The sequence below is a fragment of the Thalassophryne amazonica genome, chromosome 11 (genome assembly GCF_902500255.1).
Source record: "Thalassophryne amazonica chromosome 11, fThaAma1.1, whole genome shotgun sequence".
Lineage (NCBI taxonomy): Eukaryota > Metazoa > Chordata > Actinopteri > Batrachoidiformes > Batrachoididae > Thalassophryne > Thalassophryne amazonica.
Window position 1 is genome coordinate 62,923,700 of NC_047113.1, and position 21,327 is coordinate 62,945,026.

Genomic DNA, 21,327 nt, shown 5'->3' on the forward strand with positions numbered 1-21,327 from the left:
TTAATAAAAGAAACATTTACTTTGATAGTGTTTCTTTTTGTAGAATTTAAAAGATGTCAAAACAGTTTTGCAGATTGTGCACATCTGCAGTTGAGGTTTTTTCTCTGATGGTTCTGCTCATGATCATTAATTAAACATTAACTTGAGAAATGTTTGTTTGTTCTACTACTCCTCTGAGCCACTTGGAATGACCCCAGAATTGCCTTTAAGAGGTTTGTTTTGGCAAAGGTCAGCGTTATTGTGGTCAAACATCATGCATTTGGTTTATCTGTTTGCTCCCTTACAGCTCTCAGGTCCTTGGGCTGATTTTAACCAAAAAGTTGATGTATGGATGGGAATCAATTCCAGAGCTGAAAGGGTCTGATTTGGCAGGGTCAAGGTCAAAATGATATTTTTTACACTGATGTTAAACAAACGTAGCACACATATGTAAGAGGTTTCGGATTTGCCCAGATAACATCAAATTTACTGAAGGTGAGTCATTCGCATCAAGGTCACTGAGGTTAGAGGTTAAAAATGAGTACAGAAGTAAATTTCATTGCAATAAATAAAGGTCAAGAAATAATACATAAGTGCTTGAAATAAAGTTGTCAAATATGGCTGTTATTTTGACAATATCTAGGCTAACACATAATGCTTTGCTGGCCTGCCTCTGCAAGAGTCCATGACAAAAAAAAAAGAGAAAAAAGTAGACCTTCATTTGTTATTAAAAAGTGCCAAAAAACAAACAAACAAAAACAATGACAACAAAGACCACCAGAGATCGCACTGGTAAGAACTTTGGGAGACAAAACAACAAAAAATTATTTCACAGGTTTTACTGCATATGTTCTGTACAGGTAGGGAAACATTCATACAGGTGTGTGGTGTCAGTTGCCAATACCAACATGAGTTACAGCTACATTTTTACTTAGTTTGCCAATATGAATGCATGGGAAGGTAATGGTTCAATTTGTGAAAGGGAGGAGGGGGGTGTACTGGTGTGTATGTCTGACCTTACAGTATATTATATATATATATATATATATATATATATATATATATATATATATATATATATATATATATATATATATATATATATACACACACACAATATTCACACCTGGATGAATCCTGTATTTTCAGACACACCAAAAGAGGGCCGTACAATTTCTTAGTTCGTAAGATGAGAAGTTACTTCACATAACTGCAATGGTTCATTTACAGTACATCCAGAAACTATTCACAGTGCTTCACTTTTTCCACATTTTATGTTACAGCCTTAGTCCCCCCAAAATCATACAACACCCCATAATGACAACATGAAAAATATTTTTTTTTTAAGTTTTGCAAATTAATAAAAAAACAAACAAGAGGGATTTTAGAGGGATTCAGTACTCTTGAAATAGCTAAACTATGCAATCAAACATTTTCTGCCAGCAGCCAATGGGGGACAAAATAAATGTATGGAAAAGATGCAAATTAACTGAAAAAGACTTAAGAATTAAATGTGACACTACCAGGAAAGCATCTTCCAAGACCATGATATTCCAGAACTGTGGCCTATCTGGAGTGTCCAGAAGCACAAGGTGTTCAGTGCTCAGAGACATGGCCAAGGAAAGGAAGGCTGAAACAGGACCACCAGTGAACAAGACTCAAGTTGAAATGTCAAGATAGGGCCAAGAAACATCTAAAAAACAAAATTTTCAAAGGTTTTATGGACAGATGAAATGGCAGAGACCTTTGATGGATTAGATGGATGGGCCATGGCTGGATTAGCAAGTGTACACACGGCACAACTTTGAGTAAGATGCCAGCAAGGTGGAGGAGGGGGCTGATACAGCCTATGATACAGTGTGTGGTAGTTGGTCCTTTTTGGATAGAAAATTGACTCAACAAATCAACTCTGAAGCCTACTGCCAGCTCTTAGAAGATATTTCCTACAAGCAATGGTACAGGAAAAAGACTGCATCATTCAAGAAGGTCGTGACGTTTATGCAGGACAACACTCCATCACATGCATCCAACTACTCCACTGCTTGGCTGGTCAACAAAGTCCTCAAAGAGGACACAGTGATGACTTTTTGTACTGAGAACTCATGGGCCCTTCTTAAAAGGTGAGATGTTCAGTGAGAGGAAACACGTCTTTGAACTGCATTTGGGAGGCTGAGAAGGCAGTTACTAAAAAGAATCGTGGCTATATTGGTCAGTGAATATTTTTGAAATATCAGTGTTGATTTGTTAATTTTGAGTTTATTGTTTATACACTTACTGTAAATGTGATAGGAAGATTTTAGTTTTTTTCATTTGCATAATAATTCTACCCACATATTCCCCAGAGAAAAAGTTAAGCCTCACTTTTCCAATAAAATTAATCCTCAGGAAACCAACTTTTCTAATAATTCTGCACGCTGTGTGTGTGTGTGCATGCACGACCACAACCATTTATTTGATGGCATCCACACACACACACACACACATACAGATAGTTGTAGTTGTGTTTTGATGGTACCCCAAATGCAGAGAACCAGCAGGATTTGTTCAGTGTTCCTTCAGCCAGTTTTATTTCAAGGTCATACGTGGGTGCTCACTTCAAAACAAAATCCAAAAATCAAACAGCAGAATTACAGAACACAATGTCAGAAGTGTTGATTTGTTAATATGTGTATATATACACACTTATATGTTTACTCTATTAAATTAAAATAAATGTGATAGGCAGATATTAGTTTATTCATTTAATTGCATAATTATTCTACATACATATTCCCCAGAGAAAGTTAAATCTCACTTTTCCTCTGTTAAACATTCTGCTTTGAGGTTTATCATTATTTTGGAATGACTGTGAGCACTGTACTTGTTCAACAGTAAAACTAATCCTCAGGAAAACAGCTCATCTTAGAATTTGTGTGTGTGTGTGTGCATGTGTGTGTCTACACAGAATAAATGTATGTACACTTATAGAACGAGACAAGGAACCGTTTTGATTGTTCACCACCAAAAATTAGTTCTACCCTAAACTTCATGAGTAATTGATGGCATCTGCACGCATCTGCAACCACACTTGTGGTTGTGTTCTGTGGGACCCCAAATACAGAGAACGAACAGGATTTGTTCAGTTTTCTTTAAGCCAGTTTCAGTTCAAGGTCATACACAGGTGCTCACTGTTCAAAGCACAACTGTTATGTGTCGGACGCAGGACGGAGAACCGACCAGCGTTTGAAGGACCCAGTATGAAATAAGCAGAGCACGGTACAAAGGATAACTGAATTTAATAACATAACAGTGATGTGCAAGATACAAACAAATAAGTGCGCGGACTGGCGAGGTGGTAATACGGTGCGCTCCCAGCTGCACAAACGGTCCGGAGCCAGAAACAGTTCGGACCCAAGGACCCCACCGACACCCCCCAGGTGGCCGCGACAAACCGAGTCTGTGAAAGAAGAAACCATCATGTGAGTCCACACTCCACACACAGAGAGACCACTCAAAGGTGTACATAAACAGCAAACACTTCCTGGCTTAATCACTAATCAGCTTCCCACCCTGCAGGCATGGAACACCCAGTTCACATTCTTCATTGCAGTGGAAGCTGAATAAACGACTAACATAACAGCTCAATATAATACGGTGTGAGGGACACCACATTTACTGACTGTACTAATGTTAGTCACAAAACCTAACGTACCTCAGGAAGTGTGCTGATGAGCGTGAGACCTCACCCCCACCTCTTTCACAGACCATGGCATCAAACCTGGACGGTCTCTGCATCCATGATAATGAGATGGCTCTCAAGACGACGATCTCACCCGTCTGGTCACAAGGTCGAGTCTCTGGCAAATACACACTGTGTACTCCAGACTTAAATACAACCATGCTCCAATCCATGTAGATGCACCACAGCTGTGAGTCCTGACGAGCTGCACATGACCAGCCTCAGGTGATCAGGGTGAGGTCCTGATAGCTCAGCCACACAGCCACTCAGTCCTGACGCAAGCCACCTGGAAGGAAAAACAAAAGACAGAACAGAAGACAGAAACAAAAGGCAGCCAGGCACCCCCAGCCATACAACAACAACGTCCAAAAATCAAACAGCAGGGTTAAAGGCCACAAAAGAAAATACACGTCTAAACCAGGACACCTGACTTGGAAGACATAAAACACACAGAAAGACGATTTCAAAAAAAAAAAAAAAAAAAAAAAAAAAAAATACAGCAACCAGGAATCTGAGGAGCAGAGTTTAAATAGACTGGGAGGTGACTAAAATTGATAGCAGATGCACTGATGACTGAGTTCATGTGCGAACGCAAACAGGAAGAAAACAAACAAATCAAGAACAGAGAAGACTGTCAAAGTAAAACAGGGAGTAGGGTCAAACTGACAAGCCATTGGAATAAAACCAAAGTAGGACAATTAGAAATAAACCTAAACCTCTGTAACACTTAGAAACAAGAGTGAAATTTGATATACACTTCAAGAATAAAATAGAACTAAAAACAGCTAAAAGGTTACATGGATGGACCCAGAAACAATTTCTAGAACACAAACTTAACCAAAATTGAAATAACTGTAAGATAAAAACAAAACTGAGATTGCACAGCTAGATATTAAAAAACACCGGGACAGACAGCAGGGACATAAACCAAAAAATACACACACACACACACACACACACACACACACACACACACACACACACACACACACACACACACACACACACACACACACACACACACACACACACACACACACACACACACACACCAGGGTGGTCTTTATTTTGAAGGGTTTTGAAAATCAATACTCTGACCCCCTGAATAGGTTCCAATTGATGAGAAAACATGCTGTGTAAAATTTTGTATGTATAAATTAATTTTTAGAGGTAGCTCAAAAGCACTGAAATTTTACTATTTTCTGCGACACAACACAAACTAAGGCTTAATGGTGCCCCAACCTGATGAATCTTCCTGGCACTTACTTAGAAAATCAAGTTGGCCGCCACAGTTGTTTTTTCAAGCTTTAGTTTGTATAGTGTTATATACATAGCATGAAAATAGCAAAATTTCAGTGCTTTTAAGCTAACTCTAAAAATTAATTTATACAAACAAAATTTTTCACAGCATGTTTTCTCATTGATTGGAACCTATTCAGGGGTCTTCAGAGTATTAAATTTCAAAACTTTGCAAAATAAGGACCACCCTCTCTCTCTCTCTCTCTCTCTCACACACACACACACACACACACACACACACACACACACACACACACACACACACACACACACACACACACACACACACACACACACACACACACACACACACACACACACACACACACACTTCTTGGTATTTCACACATTTTAATTTGTTTATGCCATTTAAAATACAAAAAGCAACAAAATGAAATAATATAAAATAAGCATGCTAGTAAGAACAATAGAATATAACAAAGCAATGTAATAAAATAGAAATATGCACTTTAAGAAAGGAAATATAAAGCATACTTGTGTAATGCCCTATGTACACAATAGTGCATCAGTATGCACCATTCACTAATTAATGGTCTCCTTTGGTATAATTCCTGTAAATCCTAAGTTTTATTACCAGTTTTCTTCAGATGGGTCAGGGGATGGATACATGAACATTTCAAGTCAATGAATATGTCTTGGACTTTACTGACACCAGTTATTAAGAAATACAAACAATATGGCACTCTATGGTAAATCTGTGTGGAGGAGACAGTTATCAAAAATGGAGTCACTGTGCAAGAAAAAAAAGAGTGAGGAAAGCCACAAAGACAACCCTGGAGAAGTTATAGGCTTCTGTAGCTGAGATTGGATTAATTCTGTGCTTGCTCAAGTGCACGCGCGCACGCACGCACTCACACACACACACATACACACCTTACTTTATTCAGGAGGAAGTCACGTGTCTGTGTTTGAGCCAATCACAATGATTTGCCTTTTAAGTCTACAAATGTTTGTGTATCTGTCAGCCTGAGACCAAATTTTCCATTTGGTGTGAAGACATCAGCCGTGAAACACGACACTGTTCTACCACAATGATCAGGAGACTGTTCGCTTTGTGTCTTCTTCGTGCAGTATGTGAGTCAAATTCTTAACTAGTTTGCATTGAATAATTACAATCGTAGTTATTTATTATATAACAATAACATCAACTGTGTAATATTCATTAAGTTGATATTTTTCACAGTGCTCTTGTTGCTGTTTTTTTCAGCTCTGATTCAAACTTCAGAGAGTCCTCAACAGATCTCCTGGACTGTGGCTGAAGTTGGTGGTTCTGTCAGTTTGTCATGTCCACTCCCCAAAAACATGATAAGATTTTTTGTCTGGTATAAACAGACTCCTGGATTTATAACTGAAACAGTTGTTGAAGGAACGTACGGCAAAATAACACTGAGGGCACAATTTAATAATTCACAGTTCAGACTGACTGAAGGAGTTGGCAACTATTTTCTAACCATCAACAATGTCAGCAAAGAGGATGCAGCGTCTTATTTATGTATAAGTGTGACATATGGAGACATGAAGATTAGCAGCACATTTTTGGCTGTGAATGGTAAAAAAAAAAAAACGTACCTAAAATATGTATTTCTCGCTCAGATTTCATCATACTTAAATGTACTTGTAATTTTTTTCTAATTTAACCACACAGATTACAGGATGAAATCTTTCTCTGTAAAACAAAACCCAGAGACTGAGTCGGTCCATCTGGGTTCCTCAGTAAACCTCCAGTGTTCACTTCTCTCCAAGAACAAAGGAAAAAGAATTCAGTGTCCAGGTGAACGGACTGTGCACTGGTTCAGAGCTGCATCAGGAGAACCTCATCCAGGCTACATTTACTCAGACGGACACACGAGTGCTGAGTGTGAAGAAAGGAGCTGCGTCTACAGTCTGTCCAAAACGATACAGAACCCCTCTGATTCTGGGACGTACTACTGTGCTGTGGTCACATGTGGGAAGATCCTGTTTGGACAAGGAACTACAATACAGATAAGTATGTCTTTATGATTCCTGAAAACAATCAACAAATACTTCATCATTATTAAATATTCAATAATTTGCAGGAACATTAAATGTGCTTAAACTTAAACCGTATGGACGCACTTCATTATAGCAACTAAACTGTAATTTTTATAGCCAGTTTTCTTCAGATAGTGAGGTTATCGACACATAAACATTTCCACATCATTTAATATGTCTTGGACTTCATATACATGACTTATTAAACCATACAAACAGTATGGTCCTGTGTGGTAAATCTGTTTGGAGTGAACAGTTCACAAAAACAAGAATGAATGACAGATATTACTAAAACCCGTGTGTGTATTCAGGACTTTAATTGTTTATTATTTTTTGGATGAAAATCCTAATTCGGGCTCTTTGGTTATTTTCTAGGACCAGAACTGGACCTAGTTGTTCTTGTACTTGGAGTGCTGTTGGCCTGCAGTGTGATTGTGAATGCTGTTCTTATTTTCTACATCAAACAAGGAAAATTCTGCCCACGTAAAGGTCAGTTCATCAAATAGGCTTGATGTATTTTATTTTCTTCTTTTTACAGCTATAATCTTTGGTTGTACATTTCATTACATATCGACTTTCAGAAATTATTCTATTATTGCTGTACCTTCTTCCAGATCGACGTTCATTGTTTCCCAATTCTATGTTCATACCACTGTGATCTTGGACTGATGGTTGTGTTGTTGGTTCACTTGGACATCTAAGGAACTGAATTTCTTAACTGGCATAAAAGATTAACAGATGCTTTTTTTTGAAAGACCTTAAATGTAAACCTGACAATTGCCATTGTGGTAATAAAATAAATAAATGAATTATACACAATTTTGTTGCTATAGAGGTGACAAAAGCCTCCTCAATTCTTTGCCTAAGCAGCAATATTTAACATCAGGGTAGAAGAACTTAGTCCCATATTGACCCTGAGCCTCATTAGTGCAGGTGATTATCTCCGTATTTTGTAGCGTGATGTGGATGATGCACCACAACTCCTCTTGGACGGGACCCCAGTCTATCATAGACTCTGATACTTCCCCAGTCAAGGCTAGAATTCGCTTACATCTGGGTGAATTGAAACAATGCAGATGCTGTGCCTTGTTGAACGACACACAGGTGTATGTGACCAGAAATCCAACCCCCCGATCTACCTGCTCTGTGATGCTAATATGTAGGAAAGATTTATGGCAAATCAATTGAGACCAGATATTTTAAAATCTAGGTGATGTGTCGTGTCTCTGAGCACTTTTGATCAAATTGTGTATATCAATGCTTTTTGTTTATATCAGAAAGAGATGATGACAACAGCACAGTCACAGTATTTATACACTTCCTTTACTTTCATTAACAGGAGCAAGAAGTTCTTCCCATCAACTTGGACATGAAGAGTCAACTGCTGATCAATCAACTGATCTAGTAATTTGCCTTTGAATACATTTTATATTGAGCACAAAACTACCATATTTTCTGGAGTATTAGTTGACTTATTATTATTAATTCATTCATTTTTTATTAGTTTGGGAGGTCCTGCGCCTTAAACCCCAGTGTGATTTATATCCTGAAAAAAATCACCCCTTTATTAAACATAAAATAACTGCACTCCATGGCCACTTTATTAGGTACACCTTGCTAGTCCTGGGTTGAACCCACTTTTACCTACAGAACTGCTTTCATTTTGCCATAGATTCAACAAATTGATGGAAATATTCCTCAGGGATCTTGGTCTACAGTCGCCCAGTCAACCAGTCTGCCCATTCTAATCTGACACCAACAAGGCATTTTTATGCACACAACTGATGCTCACTGGACATCTTCTCTTTTTCTGACCATCGTCTGGAAACCCTGTGGCGGTTACATGTGCGCCTCCTCCATGTCTCCTATGTGTGAGGGTGTGTCCTCCCTGGCCTGTTGTGTGTGTTGGGTGCAATGCTTCTGTGTCTGGTGTATGTGCTGTGTCAAGTCCCTTGCTTGTTAATTATTCTGTTTCTGTTCAGTCCCCAGTCTGTGTCACGGTGTCTTTTCATTCATTTCACGTGCGCACTTACAGTAGTGTTCAGAATACTTGAAGAGGTCATGTTGCCTTATGCTGAAGAGGACATGCCCTTGAAATGGGTGTTTCAACAAGACAATGACCCCAAGCACACTAGTAAACGAGCAAAATCTTGGTTCCAAACCAACAAAATTAATGCCTCGCAGATGTGAAGAAATCATGAAAAACTGTGGTTATACAACTAAATACTAGTTTAGTGATTCACAGGATTGCTAAAAAGGCAGTTTGAACATAATAGTTTTGAGTTTGTAGCCTCAACAGCAGATGCAACTATTATTGTGAACACCCCCTTTTCTACTTTTTTTTTTTTTTTTTTTTTTACAAATAGCCCAATTTCATAGCCTTAAGAGTGTGCATATCATGAATGCTTTGTCTTGTTGGATTTGTGAGAATCTACTGAATCTACTGGTACCTTGTTTCCCATGTAACAATAAGAAATATACTCAAAACCTGGATTAATCTTTTTAGTCACATAACACTACTATTATTCTGAACACTACTGTATTAGTCTGAGTTCCACATCATATTTCTGTTATAGTTCTGGATTTAAGGTTTTGTCTTTGTATTAGCTCTGTTTGTTGTTCACCTTCAGATTTCATTCTTAGTTTTTGGGTTGGTTTCAACACCGTTGCTTTTTGTTCACTTCTGAGTTTTAAGTCAGTTCTGTATTATTTCTCCTCTTCTGTGGTTAGGTTTGGTTTATTGTGATTATTTATTCCCAACTCACCCTTTTGTTGTCCGTTGTGTTCGTTATCACCAGTTATTGTCTGATTTGTTCTTTGTCACCTTTTGTTCTGTTTATTTTCCACGTGTGGCTGATGTTCGGACTCATGCACCTGTCATCATTAGTCTTTTTGGTATTTAAGCTGTTCAGTTGTCACCTACCGGTTCATTCTCTTTGTCTTCTCCGACATTCTATGTGAGTATTTTTGTGATCTCTGGATATTCCCTGTTCTCATCTAGTTTGTCCAGCTTATTGGCAATTTGATCTCCATGATATCTATCTATCTTTGGGATACTCTTTTGCACACCTGGGACCTCACAAACTGTTGTACTGTTTTCACATGGCTTAGCCAATAAATGACACTTTTTCCTGTCTGCATATTTTAGTCCATCATTACTACAAACCATAAAAAGCCCATCTGGCACCAACAATTGTGCCACATTAAAAAAAAAAATCACTTAAATTGCCTTTCTTCCTCTCTTCTGATGCTCGGTTTGAACTTCAGTAAGTCATCTTCACCACGTCTAGATGCCTAAATGCCTCGAGTTATCTCCATGTGATTGGATTATTACCTCCGCCAAGGAGGTTATGTTTTTGGTCACGTTTGTTTGTTTGTCTGTCTGTCAGCAGGATAACTCAAAAGTTTTGAACAGATTTTGATGAAATTTTGTGGAGTGGTTGGAAATGACAAGAGGAACAAGTGATTCAATTTTAGTGGTGATCCGGATCACGATCTGGATCCCAATGCTAACGCGTTAGCATGTCTATGGCTTTTTCAATGTTAAGAGTTAGCATTAAGCAGTTGCAGCTGTCATCACGTTCGGGTGCGTTTGTTTTCAAATTGTAATATTTCTTAAATTTATTTTTGTTTATATATTAATAATCTAATGATTATTATATACAATTTTAGAGAAAGAGACAAAAAGAAATAGATCACTGTGCCAAGGAGGGAATCTCTTTAGGGTCAGTGACCCTATGGCCTTGTTTAGAGAAGTGTTTCATAAATGTTAAAAAATTCATATATTTGCAGTTTAGTTAAATAATAAATTGAATTTAGTCTCTTATTTGTTTTTGTCTATAAGCACATGCAATATCAATGTCAGTGCTCAGATGACAGTAGCTTCTGGGAAAGGTGCAAGTTGCAATAAACTGTGATGCTAAGTGCTAAGGATACATGCTATCCAGTCACAGCAGATTTAGTTAAATAATAAATTGAATTTAGTCTCTTATTTGTTTTTGTCTATAAGCACATGCAATATCAATGTCAGTGCTCAGATGACAGTAGCTTCTGGGAAAGGTGCAAGTTGCAATAAACTGTGATGCTAAGTGCTAAGGATACATGCTATCCAGTCACAGCAGATGAAACTTTTTTTTTACTACTGAGCAAACATCATTGTTAGACTTTTTAGGTTCAGTGATTCCACAGCGTGTAGATGTTATGGCGTCAGTGACCCCATGGCCTTGGCAGAGGTTTGTACTCTCTGAGTGCTTCTAGTTAGCTAGTTGTGTTAAACAATTGCAGTGGTGTACCTAATAAAGTGACAGGTGAGTGTATTGAAAGCACTCAACAAAATAATCTCCAATAATAAAAAAGTACAACAACAAACAAAAATCCAAATTGAAAGCCTTGATAAATCAGAAAATGGGTGTGACTTATACAAATGTTTCTTCTTCAAGAGTTATTTTTTCATAGGTGGAACTTATACTCCAGAAAATAAGGCAGATGTAAAGTGAATGAATAAATAAATCATACGTTTGCTTATTTTCTGATTTTCAATTGCAGGATAGGTTTTGTTTCATACATCTCTCACATGTTGTGTTCATTCTGACACTTTCTCCTTTAATTAGTCATGCAATATTTGGTAATTGTTCACCATCATAAATTATTCATGTGCAGCTGAGGTAAAAGTTATCAAGAATTTTCATAACGGACCATAAAGTACATTCAAACATTGACCTCAAATCATGTATCTGCTCCATTTTAAATATCTATATAATTCTTTTTAACACACTATTATTATTTTCAGGTTGGTGAACTGGAGGCAGAGAGCTACGTAACTCTACGTTTCTCCACAAAACCTGCAAAAAGCAAGAGGAGGAAGACAGAGTCACAACAAGAGTGCACGTATTCTGCTGTGAGACTTCACCACAGCCAGAACCAAAGCACTTTTTAAGCAGAGCAGCATCTGCACGTGCACATGGCGTCCACGCTCCTCATAGAGTTTAAGCTTCAGCTGTGCACACAAGTCACAACTTAATGACCTGCAAACTTATTTTATGTTGAATACATTTATTAGCAGGAATAAACCAAAGATTGTGAATGTGCACAAAACGTGCAGCACTTAATGGTTTCTGCAGCAGTTTTTTTTAACTCTCTGGGGCCGACGCGTATACGACGGTTGAGACCAAGCTTTACTAAATTATAAATAACTCCACTGACGTTTGAGCCACCGTCCACCATCTTTGTACTCCTCATAGAAGCCGTGTGATGACTTGACAATGTGAGTGTCCAATCAGAATTTGTTCACCGTTACATGGTTTTCCAAAATCCAATTGTAGGGCAGATTCACCTCACGTGACACACCAAAGATTGTTTTTAGGAGTGATGTGTTACTAGTTTATTATAGTTTGCTGTGTGTTTTGAATAAATGTGTGTGGAAAATTATTTCTTACACTTATAAAATACAACTATGGCATATATATTTTGAACGTACAGGTTGTCCTGAAAAAAGAGACATAAAAGTTGATTGTAGGATGCAGGGGGAGCTGTTAACAGCAATAATAAAACATTTATGCCAGGCAAGTGAACTGTCCAAAAAATGCCCTTGGACCCCAGAGGGTTAACAAAGCTTTGCCAACCTGATGTAACATGGAAAATTTCACTGTAGAAATTGATTACAGTCACTGAATACTGTCAGAAAAAATATTATAATGTGAGTTCAATGATTCAATAAAGCACTTTCAACCTCTTCTGGATGCCATAATTGTGCTGACATAATCCTTAATCAATTATTTTGTTTCATTCCTCTTCTGAGCTTTTTGGGACAATTTCCACCAAACAGTTTATGTGAAAGTAGGTTGATCCCAGAATTAACCATAAGGGGTTTGTTTTGGAAATGTCAAGGCCATCGTGGTCAGAGGTAAAATGTTTATCTGTTAATTCCCCTACAGCTCCCAGGTCCTTTGGCTGATTTCCACTAAACTTGATATGTGGATAACAGTCAACTGCCGAACTGCCCTGAAGGGACCTGTTTTATCAGAGGTTAAGGTCGCTGGGGCAAAGTTCAAAATTATTATTTTTCTTGCTGATAAACAACTATGGCATGCACTGACTGCGTACACAATTCGTGATTATTTTGACCTTATCATTTCTTGGCAGCGAACAGTGAAGACAGGGCTGCCATCCACAAACCAGGTGGGCTGGTCTTCACAGGTTTGACTCGACTCACGTGGAACGACGGGTGGACCCACAGGGCTCTGTGCAGCTGGAGAAGAACCGCCACCGAATTGAGCACCTTGGAGATGGGGAAGGGGAAGGGACCAGCTCTCTACCCAATCACAACGCTCCGATCAGGCAGAGGTCTTGGAAAATAAAGCAGTGCTGACTTATGGTTTTGATTTATAAATAGGATAAAAGGATTCTGGGTAAAATGTGCCTCTGCTAAACACTGATTGGTTCAGTCATTCATTATGTAAACCAACACGTTAATGTGACGTGTGTTGGTGTTTACAGATAAACGTGCTTTTGTAACATATTCCATTTTTTTATTTGTAAAAACAGGCATTTTTATGGAGCCCTGGAAGTGTCATCGCAAAATGTTTTACATGTGGAGAGAATGTGCGCTCATTTTATGATATTGTGCGCACATTTTATGATGTGCGCACGTTTTATGATATTGTAAAACATGCACTCAATATTGTCTTGACACAAATGTTGGCTATTCGCCCTATTGATGTTTCAAATCCCACAAAACTTCGAAGAAAACTGCGAGATCTCAGTAACATTGAGAATGGCATTGAGATGCTCTCATCACGCTGCACTTTAACCGCCGCACACAGACAACACCATTAACATCGCAACATAATACTATTTTTATATTGTGCCTAAAACTCTCGTGAATATATTCTCTGGGTTTTTAGACGTTGTTATTGTGTTTATTTTATGTAAACATGTGAGAATCACAGGCTGTCTCTCCGTTATTTTCAATGGGAGCTGCTGTGAGCTACACTCACTTCCTGATCATGTCGTTCTGGGGGAAAGTGAAGTTTGCTCTTTAATGTCTTGATTATTGTTCTTTACAACACTGTTTGTCCTCTTTGTTCGAGACTAATATATAATATGTCTGAAATTCGGTTTGCATTTATTAAATTCCACGTAAATTAAATGTAACAGACACGGATTATTTGTTATAATTGTTTTAGCAAGTTTTCAGGGTGTCAGTAGCAGTCTCTTATTAACGTGATGAAAAGCATAAAAAATACATTTTTGTAGTATACTATTAATTTACAACTGTCATCGTGTTGATTCTCTGTATGATGTTTGACTGCAGCGACTCTGGCATGCAAGGGATTATGGGATACGTCAATAGGGTGAATGAACACTACTGGCTAGTAGATGGCAGTAGAGACCTTGAAAACCTGCCAAAACAAAATTCCAGATAATCCGTGTCTACCACATTTAAGATGTGTGGAATTTAATAACCGCAGACACAATAACAATGTCTATAAACCCAGAGAATATATTCACAAGAGTTTTAGGCACTAGAGTTTAATGCTGTTGTTCGTAGAGCCTGATCAGAGTGTTTCAAATGCATTTCTCAAGTCATGAACGTACTGAGATTACCCTATCCTACCCATAATGCACTGTTGGGTACAGCATATATCCACATTAAAACCTTAAAAAATAGCGTATTCCTTTAAAACTAAAACATATATCTGACATTTTCATCATCTGACATGACATTAATTTAGTTTGGTTAAAAGTTGAACCATAAGTTAAAAATGTATGCCGCTGGATAACTTGGGTGATATTGCCCGCGTATCTGTATGGGGTTAAAAGAAATTAGTTTTTTGGGGGGGGGGGGACCAGTTGTCCTTTGCCTGCAGAGGATAGAGCGGTTTCTTCTTAAAGCAGGTCTTCTCTGTTTTACAGAGAGTAGAACCACACATCAGCTATGAAACATTTAACAGGTAGGTGCTCAACTGATTTTAAGTTTTATAAATATTTGTAGCTGTTCAGCTTTATTTACCATGTTATCAGTCTAAAAATTATTGGAGAAAAATTTATCGCAAGATGATTAGTCCGATAATGGTTTTTAAAATTATCTAAAAAGATAAACCGATAATGAAAACATTATCTTCGATAATTATCGGATTATCGGAACTGTGCCCACGACTGGACGCCATGTGTTGGAGTTCAGTCGGTGAACGAGACGGTTGTGTCCCTACGCCTTCGGGTCAGGAATAGGACTCTCATGGTTGTCTTGGATTATGGGCCGAGCGGCAGTGCACAGTACCTGACCTTCTTGGAGTCCCTGGGAGGGGTACTAGATAGTGCTCTGACTGGGGACTCCATTGTTCTCCTGGGGGACTTCAACGCCCACATGGGCGGTGACAGTGAGACCTGGAGGGGGTGATTGGGAAGCACGGCCTCCCCGATCTGAGCCCAAGTGGTGTTCAGTTGTTGGACTTCTGTGCTAGCCACAGTTTGTCCATCACGAAACACCATGTTCGAGCACAAGGGTGTCCATAAGTGCACGTGGCACCAGGACACCCTGAGCCGGAGGTCGATGATCGACTTTGTAGTTGTATCATCTGACCTTAGGCCACGTGTCTAGGACACTCGGGTGAAGAGAGGGGCTGAGCTGTCGACCGGTCACCACCTGGTGGTGAGTTGGATCCACTGAGAGGGGAGGAAGCCGGTCAGACCTGGCAGGCCCAAATGTGTCATGAGGGTCTGTTGGGAATGACTGGTGGCACCCTCTGTTGGCGAGGTCTTCAACTCCCACCTCTGGGAGAGCTTCTCTCAGATCCCGGGGGAGGTTGGAGACATGGAGTCTGAGTGGACCATGTTCTCCACCTCCATTGTCAATGCAGCCGCTCGTAGCTGTGGTCGCAAGGTCTCTGGTGCCTGTCGTGATGGCAATCGCCGCACCCGGTGGTGGATGCCAGAAGTAAGGGATGCTGTCAACCTGAAGAAGGAGTCCTACTTGTCTTTGTTGATAAGTGGGACCCCAGGCTGCAGCCTGTGTGATAACTTGGGTCTGGGAGGAGTTCGGGAGGCCATGGAGGAGGACTATCGGTTGGCCTCGAAGAAATTCTGGCAAACCGTCCGACGCCTCAGGAGGCAGAAGCAGCTCTCCGCCAACACTGTCTATAGTGCTGGTGGGGAGCTGTTGACCCTGACTGGGGATGTTGTTGGGTGGTGGAAGGCATACTTTGAGGATCTCCTCAATCCCATCATCATGTCTTCTGAAGAGGAGGCAGAGGCTAGGGACTCAGAGGTGGGCTCATCCATCACCCACGCCGAAGTCACAGAGGTGGTCAGAAAGCTTCTTGGTGGAAAGGCTCCTGGCATGGATGAAATCGGTCCTGAGTACCTTAAGTCTCTGGATGTTGTGGGACTGTCTTGGTTGACACGCCTCTGCAACATCGCGTGGTGGTCGGGGACAGTGCCTCTGGATTGGAAGACCGGGGTGGTGGTCCATCTGTTTAAGATGGGGGACCGGAGGGTGTGTTCCAACTACAGGGGGATCACACTCCTCAGCCTCCCCGGTAGGTCTATTCCAGAGTACTGGACAGGAGAATTCGAATGATAGTCGAGCCTCGGATTCAGGAGCAGCAGTGCAGTTTCCTCCGGGTTGCGGCACACTGGACCAGCTCTCCACCCTCCATCAGGTGCTCGAGGGTTCATGGGAGTTCGTCCAACCAGTCCACATGTGCTTTGTGGATCTGGAGAAAGCGTTCAACCATGTCTCTCGAGGCACCGTGTGGAGGGTGCTCCGGGAGTACGGGGTCCGGGGTCCTTTGCTAATGGCTATCCGGTCCCTGTACCACCGCAGCAGGAGCTTGGTTCACATTGCCAATAGTAAGTCAAACCTGTTTCCAGTGCACGTCAGCCTCTGGCAGGGCTGCCCTTTGTCACCGGTTCTGTTCATTACCTTTATGGACAGAATTTTGAGGCGCAGCCAGGGTGTAGAGGGGGTCCAGATTGAGAACCACAGAATCTCATCTCTGCTGTTTGCGGATGATGTGGTTCTGTTGGCTTCATCAAATCAGGAACTTCAGCGTGCACTGGGGTGGTTTGCAGTGGAGTGTGAAGCATCTGGGATGAAAATCAGCACCTCCAAATCCAAGGCAATGGTTCTTGACCGGAAAAAGGTGCCTTGCCCTCTTCAGGACGGTGGAGTGTCCTTACCTCAAGTGGAGGAGTTTAAGTATCTCAGAGTCTTGTTCACAAGTGAGGGACGGATGGAGCATGAGATCGACAGACAGATCGGTGCAGCATCTGCAGTGATGCGGTCGCTGTATCGGACTGTCATGGTGAAGAGAGAGCTGACCAGAGGAGCAAAGCTCTTGATTTACCGATCAATCTACAAGAGTCAAGACAGAAGTCAGACCACCAGAGCAAGAATTTTAGCTGAGGAAGCTTCTACGATTTGAAGCTAAACGTCCTCGCGTCAAGCAACCCAGTCCAGTCGAAGATTCAAGCTTCTCTACTATGAAAACCACCTGGACAACTGGGAGCCTACACAGAAACATAAACCCAAATGAAAAGTGGAGTGGAATCAAATACAACATTAACCCTGTTACACACACACACACACACACACACACACACACACACACACACACACACACACACACACACACACACACACACACACACACACACACACACACACACACACACACACACACACACACACACACTCTTGAAAAGTATTGGGCTCCTTGGTATTTCACACATTTTATTTTTTTGTGCCATTTAAAATGCAATCTTCAAGAATATGTAAAAACGTCATGGCGTGGCAGGGACCCTTTAAATACAAATCTAAAAGCCAAGATCATGGGTTGCATAAGTAATGATTTCCTTTGGTGTAACACCTGTAAATAATCAGTTTTATTCAGACGAGTCAGGGAATGGATACATGATCCTTTCCAATTGGGGAGCGCAGTCTTGTTTGAGAGCAGGCGTGAAAGGGGTAAAATATGACGTCATTTCTCTACTTCCGGGGGACCAACCACGGCATTTTCAATGGGTTTTGGGCAAATTACATGCAAACAAAGTGAAAAAAAAAAGTCACAATGCGGTGGGAAAGTGGATATGTGCTGTGGTTTATTTCTGATCCAGAGAACAAACATGTCAAGGTGGTTTTGCAGGCAAGAGAACGTAGCTACTCTGGTTAGCTGTGTAGGCTAACACTTACCAAAAACTTTTCGCGACTGCTTCGGTGATTGCAGCTGAAAACAAAACACTACACCATTTATCCGTGTGAAGTTATACTGTGTATATATTGCACATCGGGAGCGGCGGTCCCGCTAAGTGGTCAAATCCTGTGATATCACACAGGGTTCAAATGAGACTGTGGTACCCTATTCATTGAATATGTCTTGGACTTTATTTATATAAATTTTGAAGAAATACAAACAGTATGGCACTCTGTGGTAAATCTGTATGGAGTAAACAGTTCTCAAAAACTGAGTCACTGTGCAAGAAGGAACAAATAGTGCGGAAAGACAACCGAGAAGATGTTCTAGGCTTCTTTAGCTGTGACTGGAGAAATTCTGTGCTCACACACGCACACACTCGTACACCTTACTTTATTTAGGAGGAAGTCACGTGTCTGTGTTTGAGCCAATCACAATGATTTGCCTTTTAAGTCTACAAATGTTTGTGTATCTGTCAGCCTGAGACCAAATTTTCCATTTGGTGTGAAGACATCAGCCGTGAAACACGACACTGTTCTACCACAATGATCAGGAGACTGTTCGCTTTGTGTCTTCTTCGTGCAGTATGTGAGTCAAATTCTTAACTAGTTTGCATTGAATAATTACAATCGTAGTTATTTATTATAGAACACTTACACCAACTGTGTAATATTCATTAAGTTGATATTTTTCACAGTGCTCTTGTTGCTGTTTTTTTCAGCTCTGATTCAAACTTCAGAGAGTCCTCAACAGATCTCCTGGACTGTGGCTGAAGTTGGTGGTTCTGTCAGTTTGTCATGTCCACTCCCCAAAGACACAATTTTATTTTTGTGGTATAAACAGACTCCTGGATTTATAACTGAAACAGTTGTTGAAGGAACGTACGGCAAAATAACACTGAGGGCACAATTTAATAATTCACAGTTCAGACTGACTGAAGGAGTTGGCAACTATTTTCTAACCATCAACAATGTCAGCAAAGAGGATGCAGCGTCTTATTTATGTATAAGTGTGACATATGGAGACATGAAGATTAGCAGCACATTTTTGGCTGTGAATGGTAAAAAAAAAAAAACGTACCTAAAATATGTATTTCTCGCTCAGATTTCATCATACTTAAATGTACTTGTAATTTTTTTCTAATTTAACCACACAGATTACAGGATGAAATCTTTCTCTGTAAAACAAAACCCAGAGACTGAGTCGGTCCATCTGGGTTCCTCAGTAAACCTCCAGTGTTCACTTCTCTCCAAGAACAAAGGAAAAAGAATTCAGTGTCCAGGTGAACGGACTGTGCACTGGTTCAGAGCTGCATCAGGAGAACCTCATCCAGGCTACATTTACTCAGACGGACACACGAGTGCTGAGTGTGAAGAAAGGAGCTGCGTCTACAGTCTGTCCAAAACGATACAGAACCCCTCTGATTCTGGGACGTACTACTGTGCTGTGGTCACATGTGGGAAGATCCTGTTTGGACAAGGAACTACAATACAGATAAGTATGTCTTTAGACTAGTATACAGATGACAAATACTACATCATTATTAAATATTCAATCATTTGCAGGAACATTAAATGTGCTTACATTTAAACCGTATGGACACACTTGTAATTTTGTAGTTTTCTTCAGAATGTGAAGTTAGCAATACATGAACATTTCCACGTCATTTAATATGTCTTGGACTTCATATACATGGATTATTAAACCATACAAACAGTATGGTCCTGTATGGTAAATCTGTTTGGAGTGAACAGTTCACAAAAACAAGAATGAATGACAGATATTACTAAAACCTGTGTGTGTATTCAGGACTTTAATTGTTTATTATTTTTTCGCACTTCAGTTGAAAATCCTAATTCGGGCTCTTTGGTTATTTTCTAGGACCAGAACTGGACCTAGTTGCTCTTGTACTTGGAGTGCTGTTGGCCTGCAGTGTGATTGTGAATGCTGTTCTTATTTTCTACATCAATCAAGGAAAATTCTGCCCACGTAAAGGTCAGTTCATCAAATAGGCTTGATGTATTTTATTTTCTTCTTTTTACAGCTACAATCGTTGGTTGTACATTTCATTACATAGAGTTTCAGAAATTATTCTATTATTGCTGTATCTTCTTCCAGATCAACGTTCATTGTTGTTTCCCAATTCTGTTTTCATACCACTGTGATCCTGTTTTATTTAGCAGTTGAACAGAAGTGCAGACAATAATTTTTAAGATAAAAATTGTGGCCATCTATTGTGACTTTAATTCCATCAATTAATTATTTAAATGTTAAAATCTAGGTTTGGGAACAAACCTTGGACTGATGGTTGTGTTGGCTCACTAATGTTCAACCACAGTAGACCTGATCCTGACATTCCAGTCTGGTCTCCATATTGGGACATGTAAGGAACTGAGCTTTTTAACTGGCATAAATATTTACTTTTTTTTTTTTTTTTTGGAAAGACCTTAAATGTAAACCTGACCATAGCCACTGTGCTAATAAAATTAATAAATTAACTAGCGTGTTGCCAGTTGGGATCAACAGGCTCTAGATTGAGTAGTGTTTATAAAATACGTAACTGACATTTTTTAAGGGTGTTAATAAAATTAGGGCCCGTTCACACATCGTATGAATGTGGTCGAATTGCGAACGAAGCAGGAAACATATGCAATTTGTGTAAAATCGGACCTGCCTCTACACTGTAAAAAGTGTAACATGCAGTTGTTCATTTGAACTAAATTGTCATTTAAGATAAAATAAAAATGTTGATTTGATTGTGAAACTCATTTTCTTTACATTTAGTGCCATCAAGTTTGATTTGAACTGAACTAAATATATATCCAATTGACTCAAAACAAAGTTTTTTAGTTCGCTCAATTGTTTTCTTCTTCTTTATGACCTGCAATTAATATTTTTAGTTTGACTCAAATGTGAATTGCGCGTGTGCATTGCACTAGTCTCATTCGCCTTCTCAGAGCCGGCCAGATGTTAGGTCAGTTTTAATTTATTAATTTGATTCAGTAACAAAAACGTTAAAAATTTGGATCAAGGCAAAGAATTTAGATAGAGTCAATTGAAATATTATTGTTTACATCAACATAAAATAATCAGGTCATAGGAAGT

The 21,327-nt window shown here is 39.7% G+C and overlaps 2 protein-coding genes and 2 long non-coding RNA genes across 4 annotated transcripts; 2 read left to right on the top strand and 2 right to left on the bottom strand.

Annotated features, from left to right (window-relative positions):
• Window positions 1-1,499: 1,499 nt before the first annotated feature.
• Window positions 1,500-10,439, bottom strand: LOC117520683. The gene is made up of 5 exons (XR_004563731.1): window positions 10,429-10,439; window positions 8,478-8,485; window positions 3,838-3,843; window positions 1,987-1,990; window positions 1,500-1,636 (listed from the first exon to the last, which is right to left on the bottom strand). It is a non-coding gene; the product is annotated as an uncharacterized LOC117520683 (long non-coding RNA).
• On the top strand, window positions 5,923-11,985 carry LOC117520679. Its single transcript, XM_034181979.1, has 6 exons — window positions 5,923-6,091; window positions 6,225-6,566; window positions 6,663-7,004; window positions 7,406-7,519; window positions 8,370-8,434; window positions 11,820-11,985. The coding sequence occupies exons 1-6, from the start codon at window positions 6,049-6,051 to the stop codon at window positions 11,964-11,966; spliced, it is 1,053 nt and encodes a 350-aa protein (XP_034037870.1). The 5' UTR covers window positions 5,923-6,048; the 3' UTR covers window positions 11,967-11,985.
• LOC117520682 lies at window positions 11,788-12,233 on the bottom strand. Its single transcript, XR_004563730.1, has 2 exons — window positions 12,037-12,233; window positions 11,788-12,005 (listed from the first exon to the last, which is right to left on the bottom strand). It is a non-coding gene; the product is annotated as an uncharacterized LOC117520682 (long non-coding RNA).
• A 6,211-nt stretch (window positions 12,234-18,444) lies between these two features.
• LOC117520182 lies at window positions 18,445-20,406 on the top strand. The gene is made up of 4 exons (XM_034181500.1): window positions 18,445-18,810; window positions 18,944-19,282; window positions 19,379-19,720; window positions 20,104-20,406. The coding sequence occupies exons 1-4, from the start codon at window positions 18,768-18,770 to the stop codon at window positions 20,232-20,234; spliced, it is 855 nt and encodes a 284-aa protein (XP_034037391.1). The 5' UTR covers window positions 18,445-18,767; the 3' UTR covers window positions 20,235-20,406.
• Window positions 20,407-21,327: the final 921 nt, after the last annotated feature.

Excerpts from the sequence above, each read along its gene's own strand:
- LOC117520679 (XM_034181979.1), top strand. The coding sequence starts at position 6,049 with ATGATCAGGAGACTGTTCGCTTTGTGTCTTCTTCGTGCAGTAT. Across the intron at positions 7,005-7,405 it reads AGGAACTACAATACAGATAA|GACCAGAACTGGACCTAGTT; the intron begins GTATGTCTTTAT and ends GTTATTTTCTAG. Across the intron at positions 7,520-8,369 it reads AAAATTCTGCCCACGTAAAG|GAGCAAGAAGTTCTTCCCAT; the intron begins GTCAGTTCATCA and ends TTTCATTAACAG.
- LOC117520182 (XM_034181500.1), top strand. The coding sequence starts at position 18,768 with ATGATCAGGAGACTGTTCGCTTTGTGTCTTCTTCGTGCAGTAT. Across the intron at positions 18,811-18,943 it reads GTGTCTTCTTCGTGCAGTAT|CTCTGATTCAAACTTCAGAG; the intron begins GTGAGTCAAATT and ends TGTTTTTTTCAG. Across the intron at positions 19,283-19,378 it reads CACATTTTTGGCTGTGAATG|ATTACAGGATGAAATCTTTC; the intron begins GTAAAAAAAAAA and ends TTAACCACACAG.